General features: G+C 41.5%; 2 protein-coding genes across 2 annotated transcripts; both read left to right on the top strand.

Annotated features, from left to right (window-relative positions):
• Window positions 1-6374: 6374 nt before the first annotated feature.
• LOC104270463 (beta-microseminoprotein-like) lies at window positions 6375-8231 on the top strand (the record flags this gene model as incomplete). The annotated part of the gene is made up of 3 exons (XM_009864848.1): window positions 6375-6553; window positions 7115-7217; window positions 8102-8231. Coding segments are annotated over 3 exons (412 nt in total), but the record flags the coding sequence as incomplete, so codon positions are not given.
• A 1460-nt stretch (window positions 8232-9691) lies between these two features.
• Window positions 9692-17548, top strand: LOC104270462 (beta-microseminoprotein-like). The gene is made up of 5 exons (XM_009864847.1): window positions 9692-9753; window positions 12456-12531; window positions 15779-15887; window positions 16860-16965; window positions 17419-17548. Exons 1-5 carry the CDS (start codon window positions 9692-9694, stop codon window positions 17546-17548), a joined length of 483 nt encoding a protein of 160 aa, XP_009863149.1.
• The last annotated feature ends 2170 nt before the right edge of the window (window positions 17549-19718 follow it).

Here is a 19718-nt window from a genome sequence, read left to right as displayed (position 1 = left end):
GTGATCTGGGAGAAAACAAAAAGTCATTCCTGACACAGTTTACAAACAATGCTTAGTGTTATAAATAATGACTAAGTCTGGTCGTCCTGATGGGGAAATAAACTGTGCTCACTTAATCCATGCTTTAGAAATATGAGGGGTTTTAATTTTGTATGAATATAAATTTTTTAAAACTCTTTAAAAAATAGAGTCTCCTGATAAGAATTTAGGGAGAGAAAGCAGATGTTTTATATCTAGAACAGCATGGTGCTTAAGAGAGCATCCCTGGATGTATATATCCTGTGTGCTGGTTTTGGCTAGAATGGAGTTAATTTTCTTCACAGTAGCTAGTATGGGGCTACTGCTGAAAACAGCATTGATAACACAGGAATGTTTTCGTTGTGACTGAGCAATGTTTACAGTCAACAGTTTTTCTGCATCTGCAGCGAGTAGGCTGGGGGTGCACAACAAGGTGGGAAGGGACACAACTGGGACAGCTGGCCACAACAGACCAAAGGGATATTCCACACCGTACAACATAGTGCTCAACATGTAAAGCTGGGGGAAGAAAAAGGAAGCTTGGGGGTGTGTTTGGAGTGATGCCATTTATCTTCTCACGTCATCACTGTTACACGTGATGGACCTTTGCTTTCCTGGAGGTGGCTGAACACCTGTCTGCCCATGGGAAGGAGTGAATCAATTCCTTATTTTGCTTTGCTTGCATGTGCAGCTTTTGCTTTACCCATTAAACTGACTGTATCTCAACCCACGTGTTTTGTCACTTCTACTCTTCCAATTATCTCCCACATCCCACCAGGGGAGAGAGCAAGCAACTGTTTGGTACTTGGTTGCCGGACAGGGTTAAACCATGACAACATGGAAGGCATTATGTCCTTCACAGTATCTGGGGTCATTTCCACATCACCTACACATATTCATACCTTGTTCTACACTCAGATCTGAAATGAAATACTGTCAGGTTGGAGACCGTTCAGAAATGAGTTACAAGAATGAAAGGAAATCTGTGCTACACAACCAAAGATGAAAAACACCATACTCACCTGAGAGGAGTTGCACGCTGACCTGATGCTCTGTGAGCACAGACAAGAGGAAGATTTTCATGGCAACAAGCTCGTATGCTGGAAACAAAGGATGAGAAAGGAAATTTACTGATTTTTTTTCAATAACCTAAACACGATTTTCATAAATGGAGATTTAAAACCATGTAATGATTGTATCATAACAAAAAAAAAAGTCAGGTGTATAGTCTGTAAAATTGGTTGCTTAGTAACTTGTCATGAATTATATATTTCTTATAAAGGATTATCAAACCTGCCCAGACTTTGACGTCAGCATTTCCTCCAAGAAAGTTATGGAATGTTTTTTTACTCCTTCTGAATTTTTTTGATTGAATACATCTAAAACTCAAATTAATTACTATTTGCACTCAGAAATACATAGCGCATAGAAGGAAATGAATGACAACTTTTCTTGACACAAATCCACAAATCCGAAGTATTTAATGTGTTTATACTTTTTCAAAAAACATCAGCTTTAGCCACATTTTATTGGATTTATTTGTACAAAGTTTCTAAATGTAATTTTGAAATCATATTCCAGATTTCCTGTAGCTGGTGACAAATCTCCCACAGGAACAAGTTTCAAATTGCTTGCCAGCATCTTTAACACAAGATTTCTTTTTGAAACATAGGTAGGGCCACAGACTGTTATTTCACTCTGAAAAGAGATTACAGGAATAACAGAAAGCAGAGTATTTGATTAGCACTCTGAAATCTATCAATGTCTACAGCATAGCTATCAATACTTATATATAATCAGAAAAATATTTCTTCTAATCATAATACTTTCAAGGAACACAAAGTTCCATGTTCGACATTTTACCCACATCAGTGCTCTACAGAATCAAACAATTTCTCATTGCCAGCTGGCAAAATTTCAGTGATTTCTTCAGAAATTTCAACATAACTGCATTTGAGTTGGGTAAGCTTTTTTCTCCTAGACTTGAATTGCTCAACTTAAAGGCTTCATAAATTATTTACTCTCCAATTCCGTACAAAGCACTGGCAGAATACTTCTGGACACTTGGAGTTCTTTGGAAGCCAAGCATTCCACAATGGTAAGTCAAAGGTTTAGATTATTTTATTATTTTTTTAATGTGGGTACAGATAGCTATTTGCTTTAAGACTGCAAAGGAAGGATATTTAATAGTATCACCTATATACGCATTTTTAAATAAGGACTGTGAGGTGGATCGCGAAGTGGCTCAGAAGAAGAGTTCAGAGGGTTGTGCTCAGCCGTCCAGAGTCAACGTGGAGGCCTGTCGCCAGTGGTGTTCCCCAGGGATCAGTACTGGGTCCACTTTTGTTCAATATCTTCATCAATGACCTGGACGAGGGGATAGAGTGCACCCTCAGCAAGTTTGCTGGTGATACAAAACTGGGAGGGGTGCTTGATAGACCAGCAGGCTGTGCTGCCATCCAAGGAGATCTGGACAAGCTAGAGAGCTGGATGAAGGCGAACCTCATGAAGGTCAATACAGACAAGTGTAGAGTCCTGCATCTGGGGAGGAGTAACACCAGGCACTAGTACCAATTAGGGGTCATCCTGCTGGAAAGCAGCCGCGTGGAGAAAGACCTTGGAGTCCTAGTGGACAGTGAGTTGTCCATGGGACAGCAATGTGCCCTTGAGGGCCAATATGGAGTGCATTAAGAAAAGTGTGTCCAGGAGGTCTAGGGAGGTTCTCCTCCCCCTGTGCTCTGCCCTGGTGAGATCACACCTGGAATACTGTGTCCAGTTTTGGGCTCCCCAATTCAAGAGAGACAGGGACCTACTGGAGAGAGTCCAACAAAGCTATGAAGATGATTAAGAGACTTGCACATCTCTCCTATGAAGAGAGACTGAGAGAACTGGGGCTGTTTAAACTTGAAAGATGCTGACTGAGAGGGGGTCTTATTAACATATATAAATATCTGAGCAAGAGAAAAAGGACAATCTCTTCTCAGTGGTGCCCAGCATTAGAAGAAGAAATAATGGGTTTAATTAAGAACATAGGAAGTTGCACCTCAACATGAGGAGAAACTTTTTTGCTGTGAGGGTGACAGAGCACTGGCACAGGCTGCCCAGAGAGGTTGTGGAGTCTCCTTCTCTGGAGACTTTCAAAACCTGCCTGGACGCGTTCCTGTGTGGCTGCCCTAGGGGATCCTGCTCTAGCAGGGGGGTTGGACTAGATAATTTCTAGAGGTCTCTTCCAATCCCGAACATTCTACAATTCCATGATACGTTCTATTAAAAACCTGCAAGATGTGAAGAAAGCAAGACACCTTTAGGAAGATTACTGTGACATGAAGATTGCTGTGACTGTACACATGTATCTCTTGGCCTTTCATTTGCTATTATCCTTTTCTCAGAAATGTTTGAGAAAATATTCAGATTTTTGAAAACATTTAGGATCATGCTCTTAAAACCTATAGTTGTGAAATACAGTTTAAAATGTAATCAGTTGACAGTGAAAAATGTAAGATAGTATTTTGTCTACATTTCTCTTTTGATCTATCAAGTTGTGACCTGTTTCAGCTCTTCAAGCTTCCAAATGTGTTTGCAGAATCTGAATCAAAAATTAGGTAATGCTAAATGGATAGACAAAGCCCTATAGGCCAATTTTCCTCTAATTTATGCTCAGATATTCCCCAAAGGTACAGACATGAACTACTACATTTTATTAGAATCTCAGGAATGGCACAAGTTTTATAGAAGAGGCAGTATTTTCTCTAATATATGTAGATTCATAAATAAAAGGAGAAGGTATTATCTACTTTTTTCTTTGCCTAAGCTTTCTTGAAGGCTTGTCTGCACTCAGACAAGTCTTAGTTGAACAAAATGATCTGGTATCTCATTCCACATTCATTCACTTGCTTTCCAAGGCCATTAAATCCAATTTGGAAGAGTCTGTTCTCCAAGAGAGCTGGTTGCATCCCCTTTTTCAGAGAGCAAACATAAAAAAACCCCAAGAATATTCCTTGGAGAGCCTTGCTCACAGATGACCCAGAACAACACAACTGTGATGTTTAGCTAAGAGCCTTTGGCATCAGTAAAGCAGTAATAATCTGCCATTTTTAATAAAGGATACTGCTTCTACCAGTGCTTTCTTACCCGTTCAATACCCTCTCTGCTCAGCCTACTTACATGTGAGCCCTTTACCTTACGCCATCTGTTGCTTAGCTGATGTATCCTTAAGTTGTTCCAGCAACAAGCCAGTTCAGACAACAATTAGACTCGACAGACTTCCTCTTCTGTTTCTGTTTAGAATCAGTGCAGAATCAGTACAGAACTTTGGTCATTAGGGAGAGGAGCATGCCCAAGTTCATCTGACTGGCATTTCTCAGAATGGCAAGATAAGGACAAATGTTGGAACAAACAAAGGGTAAAACATTCACAGATAACAGCCTAGCACAGCAAAAGAAACGTTTTAGTCGTTTCTACAAAGACATGAGTAACAGCAGTAAGATCTCTGGCCTGTACTGTTGCGAACACCTGAACCCATTTGAAGGAAAACAACTGCCAGAGTCAAGGTGGATGACTAATGCACAGTAAGCAGTACCCCAGGCATGTTGAGATACGCTGTGGCAAGCCATGATTCCCTCAGCTCACAAAGCTCCAAATAGCTGCACAGCACAGATACCCCCACAGATCTGTGCCAGATGCACATGGAGCCTCAGCAGAGACCAGGAACAGGAGTTGCTTGGATAATTTCCCTTTGGCCAGGCACCACAGAGTAACACATTTCAAGAATTTCAGTCTTTCTTCTTAACTACTCTCATTCTAGCTATTGGCTCTACTCTACTTCAAAGCCTCAGGAACTCCAAATCGCAGAACTGCTATGGAAATTAAATATTACACTATTCCCAAATGATTCCATAGATCATCCTCTGCCCTTTTACCACGCCGTAAATGTCCCTCAGCCTTGCAAGAAAGCAGCACATCAAGGATTAAAATAACAATTTTTTTTCCACACAGACAGAGGAGATTCCCCTTGACTTGCTACCTGTCTAAAGTTCGAGACTTTTCTGTGTCTTTTGATATTTATGATTCTAGTAAACTCAGGTGGGCAGTAGAGATGCCTGAAACCATGGCATCTCACTGCTATTTTAAACCCCACTTCTAGGTAGCAGTAGCCTCTGGAGTTCACAAGAGTAACTTGGAAAGATCTACTCATTTTGCAATCCTTTCATGTTAATCTGCAAGTGCTACCAAGAAAATTCACGTAATTTCCTTTCATTGCTTCTCACTGAGAAGACAAAGCAGGACAAATTTTGCCTTAAGTTAACCAGCCTGAGCAAGCCACCAAAATAACACTGTGCTCTCTCATGCTTCTCTGATCCATCTACCTCAGTACAATCATTACAAAGTTCTGCAGGCTTTCTCAAAAGATTCAGCAGGTCCCAGCAGACATCTCTGAAGAGCTCATAGAGATGTTTAGCTGTTGCTACCACTAGACAAAAGGAAGGGTGTACAGTGACATATCCAGACCTGTGTGGGCATGGTTTGACAAGATGGCTCACATGCTGATAAGCAGAATGTACAGCACTAGAATTGTACCTTAAGACACTAATTTGTGTCTCTCTTCTTTATCTAGACACCTGCTTACAAAACTTACTGGACTATAGTTAGGTTTGAAATCTCCACATCACCATCAAATTTGGAGAAGTTGCTGTACCCCAAAACGAAGCAATGGGATGCTATGCAGACAGTGATTTTCTGGAGAAATAGCTAAATCTGACTCAAAGTTATTAAAAGCACTAATAAGAGTCTGACAGAACTTTCAAGTGTATAATACTGTTGAGGCTTTTTGTAATTTCTAGAGATTGGACTTTGGCAGGGAGTGATACTGCTGACACATACATAGCATATCATTTAGTCTCTTCCTGCCTAAAGGATAAAGTCATCATTGCAGTGAAATGTGGGGGATGGCAGCTGGACTGCTGGTAACCTGGCATTGGTTGAAGACATTGACCTTGACAAATTCCCAGTGTACCCTTAAGATGGGAAGTTGTGTGTACTTAGTTTGGACACATGTGCAGAACTTTCTCCCTCAAGATCCGGGGGGATGAGCCCAGCCAGAAGCTGCTAATTGTTACCCAATTAGAATGTGAAAAACAAGTGTTTGACCTATAAGCAAAGGCCACGCTACCTTCTTCTAGTACCTTCGACTATGTATAAAAGGCACACCCTTTCTGTAATAAAGGAACCATTTCTGAGCCATTCTAATACCATTCAGTTGTGTCGTGTCTGTCTCTACAACGACAGTGAAATATCAAGAGTGCCTTTTTTTCCACATTTTCATGTATGCATAAGGTTATTTCTAATTTTTGCTTCAGGTTCAGTGACTTTGCTTTTAAGAACAAAGATAATCAAAGTGGAATTAAATTCAGGCCGTGGGCTCTGTCTCTTTTCCAGAAGAGCTTTCTGGCTTTCCTTGTTGCAACGGGCATCATGGTGCCACTGGGCGACGGATACTGCTTTTCTAAACTTAACAAGCCAGGGGAGGCTGACAAAGGTAAGAACAAGGAAGGTCTTCTCTCTTAATTGTTCTGTGGTGGCTTGTCTCTATGTGGAGCTGCCAGGAAGGGCTCAAAATATAAGGGAAGATGTCAGAAAGACATGGGCTCAAAATATAAGGGAAGATGTCAGAAAGACATGAAGACGAGGTTCCAGTAAGTTACCAGAAGTATGGAAAAAACAGTCTTCCCCTGGACTGCCTATGGTTTCAGCAAGATTATTGCTATTGGTTGTAGGTTGCTATTGCTATTCCAGCACGTGGTGCTGATGGAGGAGTTGAGAGCAGTTTCGAGTAAAGTCTGGTGCCAGATGGCAGATCTCGCTGTTTGGTTGCCTCTTTCACCCCAGATCACTCACACTGAAACGGTCTCTAAAAAGTGAAGAAGAAACAAGTTCAGGCTCCCAAAATAGTCTGGGTAATAATCCAGAGAATAAAATGATTTCTATTTTACTATTGCCAAGAAAACCATTTTCACAAAACTCAAAATAATTTTTAAACATTTTGACTTTTATGTGAAGGCTTAAAGAACATGTTTTGTTTTGCTGCTGTCTTATGCAGGCTGTATCGTGGATGGAAAGCTATACCCCTTTGGGCAAATTGAGAGGACCAAAAATTGCTTCAGATGCAGCTGCAGCCCAAGTTCATTAAGTTGCTGCTCCCTGTAAGTTTGGACTTTTTGGTAGCATAATTGCCCACAGGAAAACCACAGCTTTCCATATGCTAAGGATAACTGAGTTTCTAAGGGCACGAGAGAGCCTTTCCTCACCCATTTCACAGACCTAGGGCAAGCCGTGTATAGGTCTTGGTCATTTGCATCCTTGGCTGTGTTTCCCTTAGCTCACACAACGGGACTGGGCACTGGCCCTTCCAGACACATTCAGTTGATGCTTGCCTTCAATTCTGAGGAACTGATGAACCCTTCCTAACACTGCAGTTAAGTCTTTCCTTAGCAGGGAAAGTGGATATATGAAGGAAATAATTCCAGAAGGGACTAGAAAGAAGCTCCTCTAAAGGGCTTATGATGATCTGAATCCCTTTCTGGAGGTGCTTTTCTCCAGTGAACATGCTGACCCAAGAGTGACAAGGCTCTGTTCTCAGATCTCTTTCTCCAACATCCTCCTCTCCTCTTATCCTGCCTTCTTAAAGGGCCAAAATGGCTTGATTATGATCATCGCCTTTGCTCAGGTAACACTCGATCTACTAGAGAACAGCTACCACATTCTAAGCAAACAGGCAATAATGAAAAATCAATGGAAAAGGGGTAAAACATGCCAAGACTATGCTTATGGCACACTGTAGAGTGCTGTGCTAGAAATCCATGTGCCAGGGCTGAGCATACGGGTACATCTACACAGTGCGGTGCAGCACAGCATCAACTGAGGCCCTGAAAGCTGTAGCTGTGTGGCACTCAAAGTACCTGGGCTGGTATTAGGCATAGTTTTAGAGATCTCTCACTCATCATTAGTTCAAACTGTAATCACTGAACCAGTGTTGAATCTCTTATTGTTCTCAATCTAACATTTGCTTTCTCTTTCCCAATGACAGCTTTCACACTCCTATTGGTTACGACAAAGAAAATTGTAAAGTTGTTTTCAACAAGGAAAGCTGTAACTATGACGTGGTGAATAGACATAACCCCTCAGAGGAGTGTTTTGTTTATTCTCGTGTGGGCTAACAATCCACCTGTTCCAAAGCTCTCCACATCGTGGAATTCCTCCTCTTCCTGCAGATGCTTTGCCATCACGGAGAAGCTTGAAGACATGGGATATCTTGTAAGAGAGAGTACTTCAGCAGCTCTTCTAAGCTCTTCTAGTCTCCTAATTGTTCTAATTCAGTATACAGGATGCATAATCAGATACAATATCTCATTTCTGTCATTACTCGTGTTGGTATCACCAAACTATTTTGAAGACAATAAATCCAAATGAAACATCCAGAAATATTTCGTAATGATGGTTCTCATTATGTAATAACATGGGGCAACATCACCTTCTTTGAGAAAGGAGTGCATTCCCCTCACTGCTCCAACATGCTGTGCACCAGTACCCTGGCACAAGCCGCTCTCATTCCTTACAGTTCTGAACCTTTTTACCTCCTAGAGTCCCAACAGTTATTCTAGAAAATTGGTGTCAGTTTTCTTACAGATGAAGCCTACTTTCTCATGCAAGGAGATTTCTGATTTGCTGACAGCATCAGTAAACAGGCATGAGTGACTGAAATAAGAAATGTTGCACAGGCTTTGGATCTCATGCTTAATACATTCTTTAAGGTGATGGGGCTGGCAAGAACCAGTACATTTGACCAATATGATTAGCACATCCTTCCAGAAGTTATCCACGGGTGGGAAAGCCCACCTTCCACTGCAGTGTTACCTCCTCCACCACATAAACTTGAAGCAGAATCTGAGCAGCCCAGGACAAACAAGAGCTGACTCCTGACAAGCAACACAATGAACTCTGGTGAGTTTACCAGGCCAAGGAAATAGAGAAATAACTTGCCCAGAGGCTCCAGAGAATGGTCCAGTTTCACTGAAACCCAGAAATTCCCTCCAGATATTTTAAAGAAAGAGATCTTTCAGTGTCAACATGCAATTATATTGGGGTTTCTATTGCCAGAGCAGCTGGTGCTACTGAAACTACTTTTCTTCCTCTAAAGGAAACAGTTTTAACAATGAAGCTCGGGAATCTTGAACCTCTCTTGCTATAAACTGGCAAGTCTATCTACTGAGAAGGAAAATGCGTAACAGCATTGCTACAGGCGATTTTGGGGGGGTTGGTTTTTTTTCTGCATTCTTGAGATGATCCATCTGCAGGAAAGCAGGATGATTATAACTCACCCTCTGTTTTGAATCCTTGTCATTATTTGTGAACTACCAAAGATGAGGAAGATGTGTAGGGCAGAAACACAGAGAGGTACCAGTCCAGTTTTCCATCATTCATGAAACCATTTATTGATTACTAGTTGAATATCAGTAACTTCCTCAGAAATCCCAACCTCCAAACATGAAATATTTTGGGGTTTGTTTTGCTTGGTAAGACACTGAAGAATAATTTTTTTTGCCTTTTTTATATTCACCCTTGCAGGAAACACCAGCCAGGCCCTACAAGAGCTCCTTAGGAACAAGACATTGTTATCATGATAAGTCCAAATTTCAGAGTCTTAAGATTTCATAGCCCTTGGAGTCAATTGGTTGAAAGGTATGTGATCAGAGAGCCATGGCAATACCACACATGCATTTGAGCTGCAACCTATTTCACATTTGAAAGAACAACAAAAATAAAATGCCAGCTGTCATTTTTTGAAAAAAAAAATTTACATAAAGCCTTTCACATGCTCTGAGTCCTGTTTGCTTTCTTAAGGAGCAGGAAATCAATTCTCCTAGCACAAGTATGCTCTCAGTAACTGTTAAAATACCTTCAAGATGTAGTCCCAGACACTGTGGAGTTTTACAGCAGTGTTTCCTGGGCTTTCTTCTTGACACCACATGCAATGAGTACTGCTGTTATGAGCTAAACAGCCCAGGTGCAATTCTGGTGAAGCTTGCTAGAGATAAGAGCCCCAACAGGCCTCTTGATGTACTGTTCTAGTTGCTGCCCATCAGGAGCAGACAGGAAAAGTGTAGGATAAGAAATGGCAAGAAGCAGGATTTCATGCATTACAGTGCAAACAGGAGAGAAGAAAAAGGATAAAAGATCCCAACGGCCAAGACAAATAGTGGTTTTGGCTGAAGCATTCTGTAGCTGCCCTCCCCACCACAGTCTGTTTCTAGACCGTGCAGCAATAATATCCAACCACTGTGTGTTATCTTCATGGAATCAGTGACTAACAAGTTTAGAAGGTGGAACCAAGCCCATACCATCTAAATAGAGCTGAAATACAAGGTTGGTGGGGTATCCACAATATTAACTGAGCTTTCTCTGCCCCCTCTCCCACCCACCCCCCCAAAAAAGAAAAGCCTGTAGTTGCTCAACTAAATAACTAACAGCGTAAAACTAGACTGCATCTATTTGGTGCCACCTGGAGGACCAAAGACATGCTTCCAGTGCCAGTGAGGCCAGAGTGGGGTCCATTATTGCACCACCTAAGATCCACAAAGCCAGAGGCACTCCGGGCAAGAACTACAGCAACACTCCCACCAGCCACCTTTCCTGTAGCTAACTCCTTAAGACACGGCTCCACAAGAAAGTCTTTAGTTCTTCATAGAGTTACAATATTCATTTGCTTAATGAGTTGCAGGGCTGGAATATCAAGGTGTGTTGGAAATCACTGTGTTTTTTCATAATAAAAATAAACTTTTTCATAATAAGAATAAACTTTTCTGTCATTTTCTGTCTCACAGGAGATTTCTGAGATCTTTTTTGTTAGGGATGGCTTGAGTCAGAAGTGTAGGAAATATTGGACTTCCCACAAATTGGAGATCTCTTTTTGCCTAGCTCTGTCATACCTTATCCATTTTGTTTTACTGCCTCTGGACTTTTGTCCTTGCTGCCTTGGTATCTGTAGCTATCTTCCTCAGCACTACCCATGCTGCAGAGATGCAGGTCTCCTCCTCTCAAACACAGCTCGGCATTTTCAGTTTGTTCTTGAGATCTTGTCTGTCTCTCTGTCCCTTGCTTAGCACTGGGGATCCCCTTCATCTGGGGATCACAACCTGACAGACTTTTCCAGACTGGCTGAGGAATCACCGTGTGTTTTAAATAAATGCGTTTCTGCCTTAGCAAGAGGGAACTTTGCTTACCCACAGAACTAAATGGGTGAAAAAAATGTAGTGTTTCTCATCTCACAGAAATTGCATTGAGTTAAAATCTGAAATTTGGTCCAGGGATGAGGACTCTGCTACACATGGAGGGGGACAGTGGTGTTCAGGATCATGGCGGAAATGAAATTGTTGTCTTCAGCTTGGGCCTCCCAGCTTGAATCGAGACCTCAATTCAAATTTCTGCGATGCCCCCTGTTATCTAGAACAAGTCACTAGCACCATCTGTGCCCCTTGCCTGTAATATGAATATAATTCTTCACTAATTCCTGTGCCAGGAGAGGTCTAAGGGCACAGGCTTTGATGTTTGCAGGTATTTGAGTCTCAGTGTTCACAAAAGTTTTCCCACCAAGGTAAAACTTCCTTCTACTGCATTTACAAGGTGCTTCTGTGTGTACAACGCACCGTATATTTTAGTGCTGTTTGCTAACGGTTTTTCTTAAAACAGTTGTCCTTTCTCACGTGCAATTGCAGCAGACTTTGTTTAACAGCTGTAAAACCAACGTACACAGCATTATCAGGTTATACATAACATCGTCACTTTAAGGTCAAGACAAATTTATCTGTACAATTGTGTTTACTTATGATCTATGAGTTGATCTGCCTCACGCTTCCTCTTGCTTCCTCCTTTCAGCGGCAGTTCTAGTCAACCTACTGGTTTTAATGACCAGATATGCGAACCTGTCTTCTATGAGGAGTCCTGCACTTACTCTCTCCTGCAGAAAGCTGATCCGTCTCAACATCTGAATGCACTATCTACATAAAGTTTGCTGTTCTGAGTGGTTTCAGCACCTCAGTATGTTGTCGGGGTCCCCTGATAGCACAGATTACGCAAAGAGCTTCTTCACTGTCCCTACACACTGCCCAGGCTTAGACAGGTCACTCCCTGCTGTGTTCCAAAGAAAGCTCCTTGCAGGAACTTTTCTCCATACCTGGCATAGCTTGCACCCGAAAAGCAGGGAGGGCTCTCCAATGAGACTATCTAGGTGGTCACTGCTTGTCTGAGAAGATGGGAGAGAAAACACATCTGTCCATTGGCTGGGGTTTCGAAGTTGAGCAGCAAACTTGTTCTGTGTCACTCAGCACCAAACCAGCAAGCTGACTGGGTTCTGACTGTAACAAATTCCACAATTTTCGCTCCAGTACGTCAGCATCACAAATAGCTACATGTCTAGTGACTTTTGTTCACAGACAAGAATTGCTGCAGGGCGCCTATCAGGTAAAATATTGCATGCAGACTCCACAACATGGAATAAAAGAAATAAATATCTCAGTCATATTAAGAGAATTAAGGCAATGCAATCTGACAGTCCTTTTCTTGTAAACCCTCTTGGAATACTTGCTCCAGATTACCTTTGAGGACCTAGAGGAGCCCCTATCTTGAACAGGGCTCTATTGCAAATCCTGCAGTATTGTCAGCCAAAGTTAAATAGTTACTTCTCAGCTCGTGAAGCTTGCAGAGGGCAAGCATGCAAAGCTAGGACCTTTCTGTAGCCATCTCACAGATGTACATGAATTAGGTCAAGCAACACAGGAACAGGACAGTGGAAAGGAGAATGCAAACTCTCCCCATCTTCACTGCAGCCAACACAAAAGGAGCTTTGGGCTAGGATCAAGGTGTTTTATTTTGTTATACTACTCAGCTCTATTTCTCTCCTTTAGCATAAAAAATTATATGCTCTGAAATACCTCCTCTGAGACACTGACAGTGTCTGAAACCACAGTGATGCTGTTAAAATGGCTTCATACTTATTTGTGAGAGATCCAAAGAGTGATTAGGAGTCAAAGGCACGATGAGCCTTTTGGCTGTGGTGTTAGTCATTTGTTTCAGGGCAGAGCATACATCAGCACTAGCAAATCCAACTTATTAATGAGAGCGGGATTGTGGGCAAATTTATCAAACCAATAAATGCCTGCAAACACTTCAGCTCTTTCTGCCATCTAGAAGAAAGATTTGACAACCGTAGGAAAAAAAACAACTTACCCAACCTACTGAGTTGAAGGCAGCTAAGATGTCCTTGTGACCATGATCTGCACTGCGATAAAAAAAGAAAATAAATTTGTCTTTCTCACATGGACTTCCTGAGCTTGTTCTCAGCTCTGGAGTTTGAGTAGAAGACACGGAATACCCACCTCTGCTCCCAAACCCACACAACAAGGCAACACAATTAGGCAGTCAGAATAGTTAGTTCAAGTATTTCAAATTGTGCAGCCCTGCTAATAAGGGGAAGACTTTTTCACCTACCAGGGCTACAGAGTTTGAAGCATTTGAAACAGTTAGATGAAATCTAAGCAGAACGAGACTATACCTAAGAGCTTTGCTATCAAATTACTGTCCTAAGCACTTGGGAAATGTGCCTGCCCCTGACATGCACAGCCTCAGCAAAAAAGACAGCATTTCCCCCTGGCTACAGGAATTGAGGAAGACCATACATGACGCTTGTTTTCCCACAGAGGACCTGAGCATATGGGCCTTCTATGTGATGGCAAACTAAACAAGGAAGAAAATGGTTATCTAGGACCCTTTCCTAAGGTTGGTCCCCATGTATTGCCTGGTCTAGTTGAGAGGTGGCGTCCCTGCCCAAAACAGGGAGGTTGGACTAGATGATCTCTAAGGTCCCTTCCAGCCCATGCCATTCTATGATTCTATGACCCCTTCTCTAAGGAGCGCTCACGCTCCACAGAAACCTGCTTTTCCAACCACCACTCCTCTTCCACAAAAGCCTTTTTTCATCTTCAGCTGATGAACAAGAAAGCTGAATGATTATACAAAGTTCCTCTCTTTTAAAACCTAGAGGGTTCAAACTAAGCATGCCTATTTTGTTGTGACATCCACAATGTCTCTAAAGGGTTTCTCAGGGTGTGTGCTAAATATTCTCTCCAGGCTTGAAATTCCTTCCAAAGTACTTCCTGTAATTACTTTCCAGATCTGGTTTGGCACAAAAGCCCCACCTATTTCCTCAGTGCCTGTAGAACCAAACCCTCCTGTTTATACTTGGCTTATTTTAATAATCACCACCCCATGAGGTCATTTTGTAGAAACCTCATTGGAGTTATTTGTGCATGTTTGGTTTGCTCAAGGACCGGTATCATAAATTCCCTCTATATATAAGTTCTCAGAGAAGATACGTTTCCTTACTGGAAGCCTGATAATCCTGCAAGAATGGTGAGTCCTTCTGTCTGATACTGTAAAAGACTATGGTGTGTTTCTATAGATTTTAAAGGAGATTTTGTTGGATGTATCTCAGTACTCAGAAATGTAAGCAGCTTGGAAAAAGTATAAATTCTGTGTTTTGAAAGCAAAAGTCAGACTCATAGGCTCAAGCAGTTAAGAATGTCTATGGCAGAAAACATCTAACAGGACTCCTACTAAGGTTTTGTGGGGTTTTTTTTTGTTTTTTTTTTTATAACCTGCTTTCACTTAAATATAACATTTGGAGATAATTCATTTTCTGGCAGAAAGATGCTCTACTGTGTCTCAGCCTAGAACAGGCCTTCATTTGTATAACATCTGAACATTTACGTTATCTCAATTTTTACTCATTTGCAGCTCTGCTGCAGATATGTGGGCTTTAACCTTTCTTCTGCAAAATAAAATGCTAGTTTTCCCTCCTGTCATCTCTCAGGTATGACTTCTTTTTACAAGTGAGCTGTTTTAGTTTGTCCAAAACAAACACACTTACATAGAATGTGTGTGTATGTCACTGTTTGTTCCTCATCTTCTTCCCAGATTTTCAATTCATCACAGCTAAATCTGTCCTACAGTTCTTGCACGTAGTTCTTTCATATCCCTAATGAAAGCCCTTCAAACGGTTCAAACTAGTATTGAAGGATAACAGACTAGCTGCAGAATTTAAGCCAAACTTTCAAAAGAAGCTGCTGACAAAGGTCATAGAATATAGCATTATTTAGGTTCGAAGGGACACCTGTATATCATTTGGTCCAACTTCCCTGCTCAAAGCAGGGTCAAATCTAGAGCATTCAACTTGAGCTAAAATTCTTCAGCAAGTTCCTAATCCTTCAATATTAGGGTGAAACATCCAGTTGGTTCTTCAGGCTCAAGAGAAGAAGTTTTTACAACTGTGAGTGAGGTTAGTGACAGAGACACTCAATGACCTATCCTACGAAGAAAATAAGGATGAGAAAAATGAAGGGGAAGGGGAAGGGAACAGAACACACTCTTTTCACACACAATGTCTTGGTCCGCTGGAGCTGTACTAGGCAATGCTTTATTTTAATAGCTTGGGAAGACAGGGTTTTTTTCCCCTCCCCCACTATTCTCAGCTGCTTCTTCCTCTAAATGGTTCAGTATTGCCAGTTGCGTGTTGAAGTGTCTGAACTGCAAAAGACAACAAGATTTTGATTTGAAACCACAATGCATATTCCTATTTCTAGTGGTAGTATTTTTCACCCAGACATCGTAATGGTTACATAAGTATTCAAATAAATTCTTCTTTCCTGTGCAGAAAACCGCCTTGGCTTCCCTTCTTGTCCTTGCCATCAGCGTGCCACTGTCTAATGCTGGTTGCTCCTTTGAGCCATTGAAGCCAGTGAAATCTAATGGGGAGATCATAGGTAAGAAGTCAACTGTCCTCAACTTGACAAGCATCGCCACATTCACCAATTGCTGCTTGATCTGACTTTTCCAGTCCCTGCAATTTATCACAATTTAGAAATAAGCAGAAGCAGTGGAGAGAAACTACTAGCAAATGGGGTGGAGTGGTGGGGGGCAGATGGGGTATGGAGGGCAGGAAATTTATAATATCTTATAAAAAAGAAGGGTTTATCTGAAGAGTATCACAGAGGCCAAATGACAAATTAATTTTGTCCATGGGTGTAGCATAGACTTAGTTTATTCATCTGCATGAAGTAATAATTCATGTTTTCACTATGGCAGCGTATTTGGAAATACAGAGAAGGAAGGAACAGGGCCTTTATGTGTGTCAAGCAGGAAATAGATTGGCAAGTGTTCAGCACACTGATCAATTTATTCATTAGTGGTTTCTTTATCCCAAGCCAAGTTCTTTAAATCTGGGGCTGCTCTTTCTGAACACAGCTAGTCCATCAGTCTACAGGGGAGGGGACCTGCAGGAAACTATGTGCTCAGAAAAGAAATATACAGTCATTTGGACACAAGAAGAGCTGATGTGTACCAGCCTGCAAAATAAACCAAGTGCCCCAAAATAGAGCTTTTTCTGGGAAAGCTAGTGCTAGTACTAGAAAAATGAGTTAACATTGCCAAAGAAACAGAACATATTCATAGATAAAGACACAGCCTAAAACCCCCAAATCTTCCACTCTGTCTTGTCCTGGTCTCCTAAAATCCTGCTTTCCAGATCATGTAACATAGGAAAGAAAGCAACCCAGGACACCCTGCTCCACGCATTAGAATAGCAGCAGTCCTGTTCTGTCGGGGAACCTCCATATTTGCCAGATAGGAATGTTAATGCAAAATAACAAGCAAGATCACACCCATTTTGTACAAGCAATAGCATTGTTAGCGTCATAGGTCTGACACTGAAGGTTGCTTGCACGTTCTGTTTTCAGGCTGCCGTGACTCGAAAGGAAAGACACATTTAATGGGTTCCAGATGGATGATGGGTAGCTGCTTGCGTTGCTACTGTTTTGAGGATGGAATTGAATGCTGCAACAAGTGAGTTCAGAGCAGTAGTGAGGGTTTTCCTCTGTTGCTGTGACACAGCACAAACCACTTCCCTTCAGAGAGGAGTCCCTGGGAATGACCGTGACTCTTCTCTCACTCACACCATATCACAAATTTATACCCAATAGCGACACCAAACAACTCATTCAATTCGTGTTCCATACTTTGGTGGAAGAGAAAAAACAATGATACTGGAGTAGTAAATAAAAACAACACACATCTCTTTGCCATAAATCAGATAAGCAAACTACAACTCTCCCCTTATCCTACTTAAGCAGCAGATTAATTAACATTTTATCTGGGAGCTTTGTGTAAGCTCTCCTTTTGCTTCTGAACACCTCCTCAGTATAGCCTCTTCCTATTAAAAGTGTAGATTCCATCTAAAATGGAAGCTGTTTACTTCTCGGTCTCATCACCTTTTTCTTTTTCTTTTCCCAATTATAGCCATCCACGTCCTGCTAACTACGATACAGAGAAGTGCATAAGCATTTTCAACAAGGTGACCTGCACTTTTAAAGTGGTGGAGAAAGATGATCACTCAAAAGTATGCCCAGTCCATGGATGGGTAATTTAAAAGAAGGGTTGTGGGTTTCTTTTTCGTATGTTTTAAGGGTTCTCTCTCTCACACATTCAAAAACATGGAGAAATGCAGCTGTTGAGTGAAATCTACTCATAAAACTTAACACATACAAAACTGATTGTCTGCTCACAAAAGACTCCTTTGGCTTCTCTGCCTTCTGCTTCCCCACGAAGAAAGAACTTACTGATTCCTTCATTGAGATCAGAAATGAAAGCTGACAGTTTTATGCATCCTCAGCAGCTGGTAATTTTAATTCTTCTCTAGTCACTTTACTACCAAGAAGTATATTCTACTACCTGTGCACAGCTGTATCTTAAAGCTAAAATAAAATCAGATGAAGCATCAGAAATCCATGTGACTTAGTTTCTTCTTTGCGGATGGAAACCTAAAGAATTAACATTCAAAAAGAACATGGAAAAAATTGATAAGCAACTTACAAGACATTTACCTAGAAAAGAGAGTGTTCAGGAATATTTTCATGGTGATCTTTTATTCCATACGGCTCCCTGGAGCCTGCCCAACCTACAGACTGCAAGAGCCACCAGATACCCATTGCACACACAGCAGAGCAGACCCAGTCCTCAAGCTGGGTTGTAGGTAAAAAGAAAACATCCTTTTTCCAGATTAACCCCTAGAAATTCAAGTTGTTTTAGTGTTCAATGGGAAGAATCAAGGCCGGATGAAGAGACTGATCTGGACTGGGCTCAAACAGGGAAGAAGTTTGTCAAATCCACAAACAATAACCACAAGGGATACGCTTGTCAGCATCAGCTCTCCCTCGGAGCACTGCTTGGTCTGTTGCCTCTTTCCGCAAGTGACTATGAGCATCTTATGTCTCAGTGCTCAGTTTCCCCATAACAGAAAGAATGTGTCAGAGCTTCCATAGTTCCTCATTTCAAATTAAGGGATAAGCACATACTTGGTCAGCAGGGCCTGGTCCTGCTCTCTGCAGGAGCAAGGCAAACCTCAGCTTGTGTCTGCCTTGATGACATGTGCTCCAGCAAGCAACGTAGGACCCTAGAAATTATACCCCAGCATCTTTATTCTACCTTTGCTTCCTTTTCTCCCCAGGAAGATAACCCTGTTGGTTATGCCTTTTTTTCTTTTTTTAATTGTGTGCCACATGTCCTCTTGGAAGAGGACACACAATAATGTACTTTATACAAGAGTTTACAAGGCAAAGCTGCTAATGTCACTCTTCAAATAGACTAAAGTTGCCACAAAGCAGTAACTATCTCTTCTAGTGGGAAAAAGGTAGAAGGGTTCTGCATGAATTGAGCCACGTCTGTCCCACATTCTCCTTTCTTGGATATCAAATAATCATCAAATCATCGAATGTCTCAGGTTGGAAGGGGCCATCTAATCCAACCTCCCCGATACCCTTAAATAGACCAGGTTGATCAAGACCTCATCCAACCTGGCCTTAAACATCTCCAGAGAGGGGACAGCCACCGCCTCTCTGGGCAATCAATTCCAGAGTCTTGCTACCCTCAGACTGAAGAATTTCTTCCTAAGATCCAACCTAAACCTGTTCTTCTTCAATTTAAATCCATTTCCCCTTGACTTATTGCTGGACATATTTGTAAAAAGTCCCTCCCCAGCCTTCCTGGGGGTTCCCTTCAGATGTTGGAAGGCAGTTATAAGGTGAAACATGTCCCAAAAATGACATTTCTGGATGCAATTTTGGCACAACTGGCTACAATTGAGCTGAACTAGCAAAGACAACAGTCAACTTTTCTCCTCTTTTTTTTTTTTTTTTTGTAAACTAGTCTAAGATGAACTTCTAGTGTGTTGGAGTTAACACCCAATGAAGCTGGCACTGTGAACACCGACGCAAAGGAAGCAAACAGAAAACATCGCCAGCATGGAGCGTTTCTTTACCAACCTTTGCAGGGAATAAGAAACCCCAACACCCAGTACTGAGCAAGTGACATTTGAGGAGACAAATGATATATTTTCTTCACCTTTTCTAGCCTTTTTGAAGGAGGACACAGCCAGAAGAACAATTTAAAAAAAAAAAATAATAATACCCACTTGTTTCTGTGGCTTTTGTCTTGGTTTTCTCAAAACTTATCTGTACATTCACTTATTTATATAGCACACTTCCTTTGCTTTAGTTTGGAAGCAGATTTGGCATGGAAAAGAGCAAAGAAGAAACTATTTC

Source organism: Apaloderma vittatum, unplaced genomic scaffold (genome assembly GCF_000703405.1).
Source record: "Apaloderma vittatum isolate BGI_N311 unplaced genomic scaffold, ASM70340v1 scaffold2962, whole genome shotgun sequence".
NCBI lineage: Eukaryota > Metazoa > Chordata > Aves > Trogoniformes > Trogonidae > Apaloderma > Apaloderma vittatum.
Note: the sequence above shows the minus strand (reverse complement) of the source record. Positions and strands in the feature narration are given on the sequence as shown.

Excerpts from the sequence above, each read along its gene's own strand:
- LOC104270462 (XM_009864847.1), top strand. The coding sequence starts at position 9,692 with ATGATAAGTCCAAATTTCAGAGTCTTAAGATTTCATAGCCCTTGGAGT. Across the intron at positions 9,754-12,455 it reads TGGAGTCAATTGGTTGAAAG|TACGTCAGCATCACAAATAG; the intron begins GTATGTGATCAG and ends TTTTCGCTCCAG. Across the intron at positions 12,532-15,778 it reads TGCTGCAGGGCGCCTATCAG|AAAACCGCCTTGGCTTCCCT; the intron begins GTAAAATATTGC and ends TTTCCTGTGCAG.